This window comes from Scomber scombrus, chromosome 11 (genome assembly GCF_963691925.1).
Source record: "Scomber scombrus chromosome 11, fScoSco1.1, whole genome shotgun sequence".
Lineage (NCBI taxonomy): Eukaryota > Metazoa > Chordata > Actinopteri > Scombriformes > Scombridae > Scomber > Scomber scombrus.
Genome location: NC_084980.1, coordinates 7,985,275 through 8,001,050, shown reverse-complemented (window position 1 = coordinate 8,001,050; position 15,776 = coordinate 7,985,275). Strand labels below are relative to the sequence as shown.

Below are 15,776 nucleotides of genomic sequence, written 5' to 3'. Positions count from 1 at the left end.
TGTTTTGATTTTTATACTGTTTGGTTCAGTCTCACCACTATCATTAACCTTATTTCCAGACAGCCATCTGTTTTCAGCAAAAACAGATCTGATAAAGCCACAGTGCACCACCTGCCCAGACCCAAAGGGCAGAAAAAGATAGCAATTAGGTGGTGAACATAGTCACACTTGGCTGGCTCTTAGCTTATATTTAGCAGCTTAATGGCAAAATAATATTTTGCTCAAGAGTTGGTAACAGAAAACAGAGCTAAAAGAACATTCATCAGGTTGTCAGAAACATGACTACAAATGAATGCTGATGTTGCTCCGTGTGACCATGTGTATATAGGCAATTTATGCTAAAAGCTAAAACGTTCTCTATCAAAAAACAAACAAACAAACAACAACAACAACAAAAACGTTATAAGATGGTGTAATGCCAATTTTATGTTTGCAGCTTATTGCCCAAAAATAGGTAGCCAAAAGAGATAAAATAATCCCGATTTGAGGTTAAATTTGATGTTTAGATTATTGGGGTTAAGAACTATGGAAAGAAATTGAAAGCAAACATTGGATACTTCTGCCAAATATCCAAATAGTTAAATTTGGATATTTGGTGTCCAAGTATTTAGATTAAGGATGTTACAAAATGTCCTCTAACAATGGTCAGAAATTCCTAAAATAATTGCTTGGTCTGCACTACAAACCAATCAAATGCTCTTTAGCTCATAGTGTTTCCACCAAATCTCATGAAAATCTCTGCAGGTTTGTGAAATATCCTGGTAACTTACAACAAACTACACAAAACCACAAGTTACTTGGTGAGAACATTTAAAATAAAGTATTACTACTGTGTTTCCATACTTAAAGACACTGGTAGGGTCTATAATTTGCCAGTAGTGGAAGGTTGCAAAACACAAATAAAAGAATCAGCCCCACATCATGCTAAAAATATCCCATTTTACCAATGATAATCACAAGTAGTCTAAAGTAGGACCTCTGACAAACAATCAACATGCCCCTGTTTGACCTTAAGTCCAGCACAGTGTCACTGGTAATAAAAACACATGCTGTCTGATAAAGAAATACTTTATCTGAATGAATCCCATATAAGGCTATCAGTCCTCTCCATGGCTCATCTACCACGGCACTTAAGAGAAAGCTTATTAAATGTGGAAAACTTGCCCACTCCTATCATTTAAAAGCCCTTACCAGATTGCCCACTGAGAGCATCGTGTTGAACTCATCAGTCATGGGATAGTGCTCCAGGGCCATGAAGAGGGTGTTCAGCACAATACATATAGTGATACCCAGATCCAGGAAAGGATCCATCACCATACACTTCACCCAGTCCTTCAACTTCAGCCACCAGGGGCAGCAGTCCCATATTAGGTACTTCTTGGCGAATGTGTACCAGCAGGGATGGCACTTTTGCCTTGACTCCTCCAGCTCTGCAAAGAGACACCAAAGCCTTTGTTTAAGATCACTCTTAAACATGTTTGTATAACTCAGGGTTTAATGCAAACCGATGCTCGAATCAAGCTGTGATTTGACTCAGCATAAAGAGAATTAAAAGAATAATTTTCAGTATTGGAAGGGACTAACCCTCCATGGCATCACTCAGAAAGCTGACAGAGCTCAGCCCTCTTTTCCTGTGCACAGTTGGAGGGTCAGTCATTGTTGGGGAAGGCTGAAGAAGAGATCTGGGAGCTGTATCTTCTGCATTGGTGGGCATCTAAGAAACAGGAAACACACAAAAATAAAATATAAAACTTTCTTTTTTCTTGTATTGGCAGGCTGTTTTCTATGATCAATGAGAAGCAATTTCACTACTACATCCTAATGAATGCATCTGTTGCAATTCCATTACTCACAGTGTCTTCCTTGATCCTCTCCATGCTGTAAGCAGGCATGGAGGTAGGGGTGTGCAGGCCCATTGTCGTAACTCCATTCTGGTCAAGGGAAATGTTGAGTCTGCCGTTGACATTGAGGCTGGGGGTGAAGACTTGGGAGCAGTGGCTCCTCACACTGCCTGTCCTCCTTTTCCAGGGTGTTGCCATTGAGCTGGCGCGACTCCTGAAGACGTCCCCATGAACGCTATACTCGTCGTCCCCAAAGTCAGCCTCAGAGTTGTTGCGCACCCGGAACGAGCTAAAGATGCTGTTCTGGCTTCCTCTCCTGGTACTGAGGGGGTGAGAGGAGAGCGTGGCCAGCAGAGGATGGACCGGCATTGGAGACACAGGAGGCTACAAAGACACAGGGCGATACCTTAGCTCCAAATAGTAAGAACATCAAAAGCTATTTAGATTGATGTGTGATTTACCATGGGCTCATCCAGTGGGTCAAACTTCTCTTCAGCAGCTTCCTCTGTTTCTTCTGATAAAGTCCTGTGAGATCTCCTCCTTCTGCTGCTGTTTCGCCGTATGCTGCCCGTCTTCAGACAAAATGGAGACAACTCTGGGGACAACACAGAGTCTGTCTCCTGTGCTTTACTTCTCGCTGCCAACTTCACACAGAAAGAAATGATGTTAATAAGATCTCAACCACATGAAAATCCTTTGTGAATGCTTTTTTTGCACCTACTCTTTGCTCTCTGCGGAGGTGCTCCATAGCCAGCTGAAACTCCCTCTCTTTCTGCCAGGCCTCAGCAATGGTTGCCTGATTCTGCTCCTCATAGGCCATGGCCACCACAGCAAGGATCAGGTTGACCAGGTAGAAGGAGCCCAGGAAGATGACCAGCACAAAGAAAACCATGTAGGCTTTCCCTGCTGAGCGTAGAGTCTGAGGAAGCAAGCCTGAAGTCAGCCCAAGCAAGTTCTCATATTGAAGAAAGAAATTCTAGTCTTTTTTTGTAGTTTTGGCATTATATATGATTATGGTGTATAACATTTTACTCAGTTTTTTCATTGCTGTAACTGTTTTTGATTAAACTACCAATTTTCTTTTAAAATTTTCTTTTCATATCTAAACCCCTTATTAGATTTTGACGAACAATTCAATAAAGTTTGTATATGAATGATTTGCCTTTGTTTACACTTACAGTAGTCATGATAAAGCTACAGTAGCTGGTTATGGTACAGAGTTATTTATATAATGTCTGAGTGTTATTGCTTCAATTATCCATTTAAAGCTGCTTTAAAGTAATTATCTCAAAGATTTAATTGTAATATATTTAACAGGGACAGTGTGCAATAAAACATTAACCTTGTATCAAACAAGGAGAGATGCATTGCACTGGGTTTTAGCAGGTTGCTATTTTCCATTTGTAGTCCCTGGGCAGGTAGAATGAAGTAACATGGTAATGATTGGGCTTATGATCCCCTGCATTTGCACTATTATGAGTATTATGAACTGGGTGTCGGTGGCAAAATTCCCGGGAAATATCACAAGCAGTGAACAGTTTGTCTGTTTTTTTTTTTGTTACCTTTTTTTCAGTCCCTGTTAGTGTTGCAAGTAAAAAGTTACTGACGTCGCACAGGCAACACTGGATCTCTGGGAAGTGAGGTTCAAAAACACACCTGCACTTACTGCTTATTGCCATAGGGGACGCCAAAGAGATCTTTGCAATTGTTTCTTTAATTAATTGTATGAGCCACTTGCAGGCAGCACAACAAACTGTAAACACAACACTTACATATTATCACCTTATAAAATTATTATGGGTGTTATGTAATGTGTTTGCAAACTGTCGCTGATTAACAATCCGGCACTAATTTGCATGTTGAGCCTACAACAGAAAAGTTCTTGGCTGGAAAACCAAAGCAATGATCTGAAAGGTACTAAAATGCTCCATAGAGCTGAGGTCAGGCTACAGGTTATAAACCTATGGGTTTGGTCTCTATGATCGACCCCTTTCACATTACACACAGTCATTAGTGCAGCTTTAAATGATTTAGATAGTATGGTTGAAATTTTCTGACTGCTAAGGCTGCTTACTCGTATGAACTACAGTATGTTGGGAATTTATAACGAGTGAATTCTCACTCATATCAATCCCAATTAACCAGGTAAATGGAACACAAAAATACAGTTTATTATTCAGGTGAGCAACAAATCATCATGATATTGATATTGGTGGATTCAAAAATGAGGTTCAAAAACAGCACCTGGTGGAACAGTTTCTCCCAGTAGTCTTGTGTCATGAGACGGAAAAGGGCCAGAAAAGCCCAGCCGAAGGTATCGAAACTGGTGTAGCCATAGTTTGGATTTCTTCCTACTTTCAGGCAGTCAAATCCATCTGGACACTTCCTGTAACGCACACACAGTTTAAAAGCAGGAGACAGATGATGACAGGTCCGGCCTGATAACCAAGTGCACAATGACATCAAAAGCAGCTGGGACAGATATAGCTGTGTTAGCGTGCATGCTGCTTCACCAGAGTTAAAAACATCTCCTGTATCTACATGTAGCGCTGTGACCTTTGATTCCACAGGGGAGAGAAAGCGGATGAGTAAGTAAGTACATACACTGCTATCATCACCATTATTTCAACTGAAGAGGGCTCTTGAAATTCATTCCACGCAGGAGCACTAAAATGCACTGGAGCAAAAGGGATTATGCAGAGCCAGATGGATATCAAATTGCAGTTCAAAAAAATTTCAGCTCGATGCCTCCATCTCTGATCTTCATTGTCAACATAGTGGCATTACAGCAAATATTTAAGTCCAGCAGCTGAGAACAAGCTGGACTGCCATGTCAATCTGAGTGCAGAATAATTTCGTAATGGCAGGGAAACAGCTGGGCGGGAGAGCGCTGCTGTGAGAACAGCTGTAGATCTCACCAACCAGCCAGCTAAGCAGGAATGCTCACTAATATCCTGCAGTGAGGACAGTGGAGGCTGCGTGAGGCCAGCGACATCTTCCTGTCAGGCTGTCCCTTGCCTTGCCACACTGCTCATCCTGCAAGTCCACACATCTGTTCACCTTTTTTTTTACCCAATATAACAAAACACAAACACACCAGAACTTGCTGACATTGCAATACTCTACGTAACAACACTTTTGCAATTTAGCATGTTTTTGTCCATTGACTGCATTTTTATTGTTTTGTTTTGTAAATCTAAATTATTTTCCCCAAAAATTGTTTTAGATTGATGCCATTCATTACAGATTTTTTTGTGTGAAAAAATAGTGGTACTGCCCATATTAATTAAGCTAATTGTGGAAGTTGTCTATGAGTGTGATCTTCACTGAATTTGTTGATTGTGTTGAATTATCCATTTTAAGCAACTACAAGTCTCTGCATATATATTTTCTTACCATAATACAATGAGTGAAGAACAATGGCTGGATGGAAAGTAAGTATGATTTTTTTTTTTTTAATGTCGTAGAGTCAAATTATTCCAAACCTCCTTTTTAATTAAACTCCTGAACTAACAAGTCGTGGGCTCCTGTAGTGCTCAGTGGTTTAGCTTTTAATCATTATTCCATTTGCTAGATTTAATTCTCTCACAACTGGACCACCTGCATCTAATGATGTATTTGTTGATCTTATTACCACATTGAAATGTTGTCACTTAACTACATGAATGAGAGACTTATTTTGCAATGAGATGCTGCTGTAAAAACAAGTCACCTGTAAAGCTGGAGGTCCAAGAGGTTTCTATGGTAACTGCCCTGGAGACCGCTCTTGCATAAGTATATCCTGAGTTAGAGCTCCTCAAGGAGAGCTGCTGTACTCACTATGGGATCAGATCTGCTTCCTCACAGATAACATCCACAGCCAGTGTGGTTGTTGTTGTTTGTTATATATGGTCACATTAATGTGTATCTTTTTCTATGTATCCTATAGTGTATTACTCAACAGTACTTGTAATACACTGTGTATTCTAAAGTGTATTTTTGAGTAGGCCTGCAGTATGTCTGCTTAATGGAAGCACAGTGACCATACCACGTCCTCTTACAACAAATCCTCTTACATCACACCTAACCATGCTGTAAAAACATACTGTACATGCAGCTTAGTTTTAGACTTTAAAACGTATTTTCCTAATGTTGAAACCAACATTATTGTTCTCAATTCATTATTTTAAAGCAACAATTGTTTTCAGTTAACTTCTGTTCAGTACAGCAGTGAGCTTGAAATGTGCTTTTCCATTAAAATTACATTAGCATTGCATTGTAGTGTTGTTTAAGTGCACGTTGATTTGAAGGTGTTCAATGCATTACCTACAAACAATAATGCAACACTGACAAAAATGTGGATTACACAACTAAAACAAGGTTCAAAAGTCTACAGATTGGAAGAAAAATGGACAGCAAAAATGTAAAGTACCAATGGTTTGCAATTAAGGAGCTTAAACCTTCAAAAACAATGTCATGGCCCTTTAACTTTTAAACACTTGTTTTCTCTTATGAAAAAAGCAACGCAGTCTGTGGTGTGATTATGAAAATGTTACCTCACAGCTCCACAAAAACACTAAAATCATATTTACGATATTTATATGCAGCTTCTGACAGCACAAAATTCATTTCCTGCAGTTTTGCATAACAGAATAGCAAAGGAACATCTGTCAATAGCAGCCAAGTGATTTCTTCCTGTGGTGGGCGGGGCTGAGGCGGTAGGTTTCCATGCTCACATCAGACCCGTCAAGGGTAAAACTTGAAGCTGGCTATACAATCAGTCATAATCCGTGATGCACAGTGGCTTTAAGATGTGAGCAGGATAAGCATTCGCCTGCAGAGTCTGCAGTAGGCGCGATGAGAAACAGCCTTTGAGCGAATCATTTATCACAAACTTGTTAACCATCTAGGCTGAAAATATCATGTGAATATGTGTGTATGTGTGCCCACTTGTGTCTGTATGTGCTTGTGTGCATGTGTGTGTCTGTGTGTTTGTGTGTGTTTGTGAGTCATCATAACGTATCCAAAGCTTTAATTTGGAAATCTACTCAGGGATTACTTGTTGGAATACACTCAAAAGATTAAGCATCCTCTATGTTTTACGTCCTCCATCGTGACCTGCTTAATATCTTGCCCGTCTCCACAGCCTGCCTCACAAACTTCCATCTATAATGTCACACAAGATAAAAGGCTGTCTCAATCATTTTGCCAACAAAAACATAAGCTACTTAATGCTTACTTTAACCTATAACCTGGTAAAACTGTCCTGAACCTCTCGTTGATTTGACATCTAACTGAAAACACATAACATAAAAAACATCCAACAAATGCCATATATACTGTATTCTTGACAACAACAGATTAAGGTTAAAATTAAAGAAAGACAAAAAGGTCTAATCCTCATTGTTCTCTTATTGTCCAAACAGCCATTAACACACCCATTAGAGACAGAATGAAAGATATTTATATAATCTGATATTCATGTCACTGAATGTGGATCACAGTGCGCTGCTAGAGCTCCACAAATGGCAGAAACACAAACAATAAGCAACAAATCTAATCCAGGTCCAATTGCAGTGATTTATAGGTAAACTGGACAGCTGGATAGGTCACATCTCTGCTAGTCTGATTTTACTGACCTACTATTTCAGGGAGTTTAGTGACGTCATTGCCCCCTAAACGCCCTCCAATGTATACTCTTTTCACTCTGACTTGAACACAAGTCAATGAAGGTTTTTCTTCTGGAGAGATTAAGTTCTTGTGTTTTTGGAGGAGAGGTTACAGCGGGAGATTAAATACAGAGCTGGCTGTACTGTGATGCCAACAAAAATGTGTGACTACCTCCGCTGTGGACTATATTTCTTCTATTAACTCATGTATATTATTATCTATATTAGCTCCTATCTATTATCTTATGCATGAAACTGTTCAGTTAGGACTGCCCAGGTTCTATTATCCAAAAATCAATATTTTGAATCAAAAAAAGAGAATCAAAAAAAAGTCTTTAATGCTGTTTATGACTCACAGCTTACCCTTAGCTCAATTACTTAATGTTAATGCTAGCTGTCAACAAAAAATCCTGATAACAATATCATAAAATAAACTGACACAAGCAGCATGATAGGTATAGCAACATTTCCACAAGCGTGCTTTGTCTTGCTTTTCATAAAATATTTATTTCAAAAAAGAGTAGCTTGGCTAACAGTAATGCTAGCTAACGTTAGCCACTCAGATAAGCACCTGAAGCTGGGTGCTACGTGGATTATCCCTCATTTTACTAATGCTACATGTGTAATGTTACTCACAGTTATTAAATTCAGGTGTACTCTGCTAATGCTACTTAAAAACATACAACTCATGATATTATAGCCTATAAATGTAGCATTTTTTCTTGAAAATGTGATAAATGGATTAGCCTATCACAATTCTTTTAATGTAATTCAATGTCTATTTATTTGAATGTAATTTATTGGTATTCATTTTCATGTATCTGTGTGTGTGATCATGATGTTGTATATCCATTATTATTATTATTATTATTATTATTATTATTATTATTTTTATTATTATTATTATTATTATCATTATTATTATTATTGCTAGCATTAGCATTGACATTATTTAATCAAATGGAAACTCTTCCTGTGCTTTTACAGAGGGTTCTTCAGAGTTAATAGTGAATCTGTAAAATGGATTAATGAAATGTTCAAGCATAATAATATAAAACTCAAATAAAACAGAGGGGAAAATATCTGCACCAAACTTGCCTGCAAAAGCTTAATATAGTCACAATTTTTCTGTCATTTGCTATCATCCATTATCTTGTATCATTAACAAGAGCACCTAATAGAAGCCATTTGCTGAAGCTGCAGGATTTTAGATTCACACAGATGGGTATTTAGTTCACTATAACCCTTGAACTGGGCCTGGCATGGCCAGAGTCATCCTGTTGTGCTTGTTTCAAAAGCATTTGGATTTATAGGATTATTCATTGCGTAGGCTGAGTAACAATATTTGGATGGTTTCACACTGTGCCTTTGATTGGGAATGAAGTCCGTCACTCCACAGGAAAAAAATATTATTTATGCATGTCTGACATTACATTTCATATGCTACATATTTAACTTTCTTTTTATTAAAATGGAAACAATTTCACTTTGTAGGACAAATCAGGATCCAATCATAACAGAGGTGTCAGCATTTAAATCTCTTTCTAGCACTTTGTACAAGACACACACTGAGGTATTGCAGCAGTTCATTTGAAGACACCAGTGCATCTCATTTCAACAATAACAGAATATCTATCTGAAGTGATCCGGTCCACTCTGGTTAACCTAATCATGTCATAGAGCTTTTGAGATGATGAAATCTCCAAAGACCCCCCTCTGTCCAGCTGGCAACTCCATGTTTCTCAGTAAAGGGTTCCAGTGGAGCCGGGGTGATTATCCACACCACATGTCGTCTTGCGTACAGCCTCTCTCACGCTACACAACTCCCTCTGATGGGATAATTCCTCTATACATTACACCGCTTAGTCACAGATTAAAAATATGGAGCCCAAATTACATACTGTATTGTTATGTTTACTTATGCCGAGAAAACTATTTGCACCCAGCCTGGTGCTCATGCTACTATATCCAATTATATACATGACATGCATGGGATCAAAAACCATTAGATGCTTGACATTTTCTATTATGTAATAGCATGGAGAAAAGCAACAAGCAGTAAGCAGGACAAACACTTACCCTGCATCATTTCCATATCCACATATTAAGGCATCCTTATCACCTTCAACCTTGTAAAAATTATCTGAGGAAATGGGAACAAGAAGTTAAATTAAAAAAATATATATTTTCTAACTTCATGTCAAATGATACTGCACAGAAATTAGAGCATTGTATACGTGTGAAAGGCTTTCTCAATACAAGTCTATTTTGCTTTTGGCTGACCTTCGCTGCTGAGAAAGTCTGCCCTGGAGCTCCAGGTTCTGTTGTTGCAGATGAAAGATGCGTTGGGGCTGTAAGAGGAGTTCACGCAGTGCGCGAGGCTGCGGACACACTTTTGTCTCAGAAGCCCCATGAAGAGCTGCAGGCCGATGAGGGCGAACACACTGAGACAGAAGACAGTCAGGATCATCACGTCTGCCAACTTCTTTACAGACTGGATCAGAGCGCCGACGATGGTCTTCAGACCTAGACAGGGAGAAAGGAGGCGATATATTGACTGTTTAGTCTGACAGCAATGTGGGAAAGGCAAAATGTATACATGACTGGAATCAAGGGCTATAGAGACATAGAAACATGGCCAGGAAGTTTGTTTACCTGGGATAACTGAGATGGTTTTCAGGGCCCGTAGCACTCTGAAGGTTCTTAGTGCAGAGACGTTTCCAAGGTCTACAAACTCTGTTACATATCTGGAATTTGATATAAAGAGCAAAGAGGTTTAACAAAGTAAGACTTCAGTATGATCACCAGGGTTAATAATTCATTTTTATTGTATATAATTTATTAATACATTTTGGCAGGTATTGTGCAGACGTGTTTTACATGTTGGGAGCCTGTAACTAATATCAAAAGAATTAGCTGACTGAACCATAATGAATCAGGAGTAAATTAATCGACGCAGGTAATGACAGCTTTATGTGCGTCTACACCCACTAAAGGTGATTTTCTCTCGCTGTTTTCAAACAAAGCAAATGTCCTATCAGGATGAATGGTCATAGACAATGCAGCAGCATCGAGAGGTCACCTCTGGTCTAATCTGCCACCCGCATCATGGGCAGTGAGTCACGACACACAGATCTCTGTCCCCCACAATAGGCTTATAGTTCATGGTGTTTCAAATCATCACTAAGGATGACTGGCTGAAGTCACTTTGACATTGCCAGAAAATGGGGACACAAACGATCCCTCAAGACAGAAACTGAACATTGAATTAAAGTGGAAATAAATTCAACCACACAGGAAAAATAAAGTATAGCTAATGGATGTTTCTCTCGTAGTTGCTACACACACATCTGAACAGTGTCACTGCTGCTTATGGAAAGTACATGTCAGGTGAGAGTGATTATCAAGATGGTGTATGAATGATACTGTTACTTACGCCATAAGAATGACGCTGAAGTCCAGCCAGTTCCACGGATCTCTCAAGAAGGTGAACGGCACTATACAGAATCCTCGCGCAAATATCTTTATCGCTGACTCAAAAGTGTAAATGGCAGTGAAAGTATACCTGGAAAATATTCATTAAGAAGAAAGAAAATGCAGCGTTATCAATTAATCCAATGATTCCAAACAATGAATATAAAATAAATTATATTCAGTAACCGTAACTGAAATCTGACTGAAAACAAGGCATGAAAAAAAAATGAATGCAACTGATGATGTGAAGTACCTGTAATGATTGAGGAATGATGTCACTGAAAAAATGTGCGCCTTAACAGTTTAAATTAACATAATGAGCGTAACATATACAGTACATGACATCAGTGACATGCACATGAACATTAAATGCTCCATTTTTTTAAAAACTCAGTTTATTCTTCTTTATTTAAGTCAAACAAATCAAAGACATTGAGTTTCAAAGGTCATTCTTGACCTTCAAAACAGTCGAACAAACACTGTCAACGATAAAAGGCTCTTTTGTCTAGTTACCTGGTAAAAAATTATTTATTTACTTATACATAGAAATTAATAACTCAATTACTAAGGAATAGTTTGACATTTTGGGAAATGTACATATTTGCTTTCTTACAGAGATTTGGATGAAAATGTGGACACCACACTCATGTCTGTCCAATAAATATACAGCCACCTGCCTGTTAGCTTAGCTTAACATAAAGACTGGAAATAGGGGGAAAGAGCTAGCCTGACTCTGATTTGCCAGACTTCAGATTTTCTCACCTTTGGACCATAGACAGAGCTTTATTTCTAAATACTTTTGCTGGCAGTAGCGTCATATTTACCAGACAGATGAGGGTGTTATCAATCTTCTCAATCGATCTCTCAAGATAGTGTCATAGCCATAAGATAAAACATAATCTAGAAGAAATCAACTGTTTCTCTTTTCACATTTAATAAAAAAATCATTTTTAAAGTTGCAGAAGTGAATGAAAAAAAGAAAAATCTTTGTCAGTGCAGATAGCATGCTGTATGCTAAACATGCCTGTGAGCCACTGATGATGACAACTTAGCCACATCTTCCACATCATGCATGGCAAAATATTTTAAGTGGCAATTTTCATTCCATATAACATTCCTACTGTATTTGTGCAGTAATTATAACATGCATCATATACTTACATGTCAACTGATTCTTCAGTTGTCACTGATAAAGCAACAAACCTCGGCAAGGCTCCACATTAGGACATATAATATGTAGCACAGTTTAAATTTCTGCCTCATTCACACAGTTTTGGATCAGACAACTACTTAATACTTGATGTACTTACTCCAGGTACTTGGTCCATAGTGCCGGATCAGACATGGCCATGAAGAAACAGTTGGTGAGTATAGTGAACATGATGAACAGGCTGAACAATGTGGAGAAGAGGTTAAGGAAAATGTACAGTGAAACACTAATTTACAGTAACACAGTTGCAGCTGTTTTCGTGATGAGCCAACAATGTATAGAAATAGAGCAGAGACAATGTTTCTTATAATCCTCTGGAATATATCCATTAGGATAAACCATCATTGTGTGTGCCGACGGCATTACAACTATAGTACATACAGATTATAGAAGACGTAGGTAAATTCCATTTATTAAATCTGGGAAATTATATCATTCTCTTTTTATGGATAAATAAAAGCATAACAAAAGATATATCAACAGACAATTTAAAAAGATTAAATAATATTACAATTAAATGTGAACAGTGTAGATATATTGGATATTTAATGTCAATTGAGAATTCAATTGTAAAGTGAACATTTTGTGTTTTGGTAATAAGACTCAAAGCACAACAGTGTGAGTTATAGGTATTAATGTGATTTATGAGATCAGATTAATCAGAGAATCAAAGCATAGATGTTTTGTAATCTATAGCATAGAAGCGATACAGAGGAAAGATTCCCTCCCGCATGTAAAGTACGAATGGGCTGTCTGAGAACTAATAGGCAGCCGTCACATGATGTGAAATCTCCTTGCTCTTATTTCATTTCAGAGATTAAAAGAGGGATATGAGGGGATTTGGTTTGCGATGCCAGAGAGGACCATTACAAAGCTGTTTCAAAAATGGGACTATGGAAAAATCCAATAGAAACCTACGGGAGGAATCAGTAAATATTAGAAATTGGCTTATCTGCCAGTATGAGATGCAAGGAGTAGTTTCTAGACTTTTTACTCTATCATATTAATATTTTGTTGGGAAGATTTCACAGTGGATTATTCTCAGCAGGTAGTCTGATTTAATTTATAACCTGCATGTTATCACAGATGTAAGGACACTGATGTGAATACTTTGAGGTGAAGCACTTCTTTGAGTGGTTGTCAAAAACTGTTATACAAAAGCAATACCTTTATTTACCCTCAGGCTCTTGTAATTCTGATTATTAACTTTTTAAAATATGCTGTTATCACTTTAATCTACAACTTTTTAAACCCCTCAAAAGGTGATAAATTTCACCTTTAAACAAAATAACTAAAGTGACAGATAATGTGATCCAACAACAAACATCCAGCCCACTCAACAATTACATCATTGTTTTACATAATTTAGTACAAACTGTGACAGTTTATTACATAATGCATTGTGTGCACACAACGGCACCGAGCAATCAAAAAGGATATGAGTGGACTAAAATTTTTATGGCAATTGATCTGATTAATTGAAATGGACTCAATATGTAAAGTGCAGATGTGGCACTGAATCTGAAGATGGCCTTCCCTTTGTTTAGTACTATAAAAGTCTGCAAAAAAACAAACAGAAAGAAACAGAAAACATTTGTGAGAAAAATCACATCTTTCAATTGTTATTCCTCACATTCTATAAATAAAACAGAAATATAACAAGCAATCAAATGCACATAAATAATAAAGAGCCCTCCTCAAATCATTTCCCCCTCATGCACAGGCACATTTTTCTATTATTCTACTTGACAGCAGCTCTGCAGTGTTTCAGCAGGTTGCTTTAACCAGCAGGGACAGTTGCTGTGTTGAGTCTATCACTCTGTCTACCATCTGTGTGAACTTCCTCCATAAGCACCTTTGACTCCAAGAAAACAGCGCACATACATGCAGCAAGCGGGGCCAGCTGACATAAATGGAGGCAACTCCAAAGCAGGCTGAACCTTTCCCCAACAGATGTGGCATTTATTTAAATATTTTTTCGTCTTTGGATAATCCTCCCATCCAGCAGTGCATCACATGCCAAAACAAAGAGACCCTGAGAATGACTGCCACGTCCTTTTTCATCTCTCCATAAGCGGCCCATTAATGGGCAGCAGTCTGATCTACCGACTCTGCAAATCAAACTTGATAATCCCATTTCTGCATCCACAAGAGATCTAAAGAGATGCAGTTGCTCTCGATTCGGCTAGACGCCCTAAAACATCACTCGGTGAATTCGGTGGAAACCTCAGCTGATCTGGAGGATCGCTGCCATATCATGTTCACAAGTTCACGTGAGAGTTTTATGATCATTTAACATGCAAGCAAACAGTGCTGCAGAATCACTAATGCCAGTGATCATCAATCATTATGAGCAAATATTTAAAACTATGTTACAGGAAGAAAAAAGACATAAAATTGTAAAAAATAACGTGATACTGATTTTATGACATCTATGATGATTTCTGGCATAAAATAAAAGACAATTGACACAGGGACACAAGTTTAAATGAATGAATTCTGCGGGCACAGATTCCGTGTGAGCTTGATCATCAGTTACCATTTTACACCACTAACCATTTTCTGAGCTGATGTAGTGTCAGCTTAAGGATACAGAACCTACACTTATAAATTATCTTACATTACATGGGCCTAGTTACTAAACTATTTGTGACAACTGCGAGCTGTTTGCTGGAAATGAAAAGCACTGATATTTGTTTAGCCAATCTGTACAACCAAACTGGTCAATGAGGTTAGTTTAGAGTTAACAATGTGTCACCATATTAGTACAATGTGGAGTTAAACATATTATCAATTACTTCAGTTGCTTGTATTATTTAATAATAGCCAGAACTGGAATTCAGTTGTTTACCTGACCTCCCAATTTTTCAATCCACCCAACAAGCTCACATACACGCAAAAACTCTCACCCTCCTGTTCTTGAAGTAAAATGGATCGATATCTTCCAGTGGCACCCCAATAAGCTCTGGAGGGATGTCACCGAAGATGCGTGGCAGCTGCTTGCCAGCCTCCAGGTCGGGCCTGGGTCTGGGCGGCTCTGCGTTCCTGTGAGCCTCCTCGCAACCTTTGGCGTTCTTGGCATGGTCCTCCGCAATCCGCCGCTCCAGGGCAGCCAAGGATTCGCGAGTGAACCGCCGCAAGCCATCAGGACCCGTTGGTAACAGCAGGGTTGCCATCTTTTCATCCTGATTCTCCTGTACTAGAATTTACTTACAGCTACGTGGGGAACAGGGGAAGAAGGTGAGAGATATAAGAAGGTGAGAGAGAATGAGTCAGTTATACAACAATAATTCAAATTCAATGAGGGAAAACAACAACATAGAGTCAAAAGACTGTAAAAGTGTTCATCATATTCAGGAAGTCAACTTCAGTAAACAGCTCGGTTCCCAAATAGTTTTCAAATGCCTTAAAACTACTCCAATCAATATCTTTAGCCACGCTAGCAGCATGGCTCCATTGATGTCTGTTGGTCAGTCAGACAGGTCATCATTTTGGTCCACACTGAGATATCTCTAAAACCACACAATGGTTTGGCACATACTTTTGTGCAGACATTCATTGTCCCCTGAGGATAAAGCCTTTGGTTATCCCTGACTTTACCAG

At 38.5% G+C, this 15,776-nt stretch overlaps 1 protein-coding gene across 2 annotated transcripts in view; it reads right to left on the bottom strand.

The window, feature by feature from the left end:
• Positions 1-15,349, bottom strand: part of LOC133991233 (sodium channel protein type 4 subunit alpha B-like) — a 30,835-nt gene extending 15,486 nt beyond the window's left edge. The window contains exons 1-13 of one of the 2 annotated variants that reach the window (XM_062429727.1): positions 15,083-15,349; positions 13,614-13,732; positions 12,274-12,363; positions 10,926-11,054; positions 10,145-10,236; positions 9,773-10,015; positions 9,569-9,632; positions 4,086-4,227; positions 2,559-2,760; positions 2,290-2,478; positions 1,839-2,197; positions 1,585-1,669; positions 1,192-1,430 (exon numbers count right to left, since the gene is read on the bottom strand). In XM_062429727.1, the coding sequence (XP_062285711.1) occupies positions 1,192-1,430; positions 1,585-1,669; positions 1,839-2,197; positions 2,290-2,478; positions 2,559-2,760; positions 4,086-4,227; positions 9,569-9,632; positions 9,773-10,015; positions 10,145-10,236; positions 10,926-11,054; positions 12,274-12,363; positions 13,614-13,732; positions 15,083-15,349 (2,220 nt within the window). Of the gene's footprint in view, positions 1-1,191; positions 1,431-1,584; positions 1,715-1,838; positions 2,226-2,289; positions 2,486-2,558; positions 2,761-4,085; positions 4,228-9,568; positions 9,633-9,772; positions 10,016-10,144; positions 10,237-10,925; positions 11,055-12,273; positions 12,364-13,613; positions 13,733-15,082 lie in introns of both variants that reach the window. The other variant, XM_062429726.1, reaches the window with a different exon arrangement.
• Between the last annotated feature and the right edge of the window lie 427 nt (positions 15,350-15,776).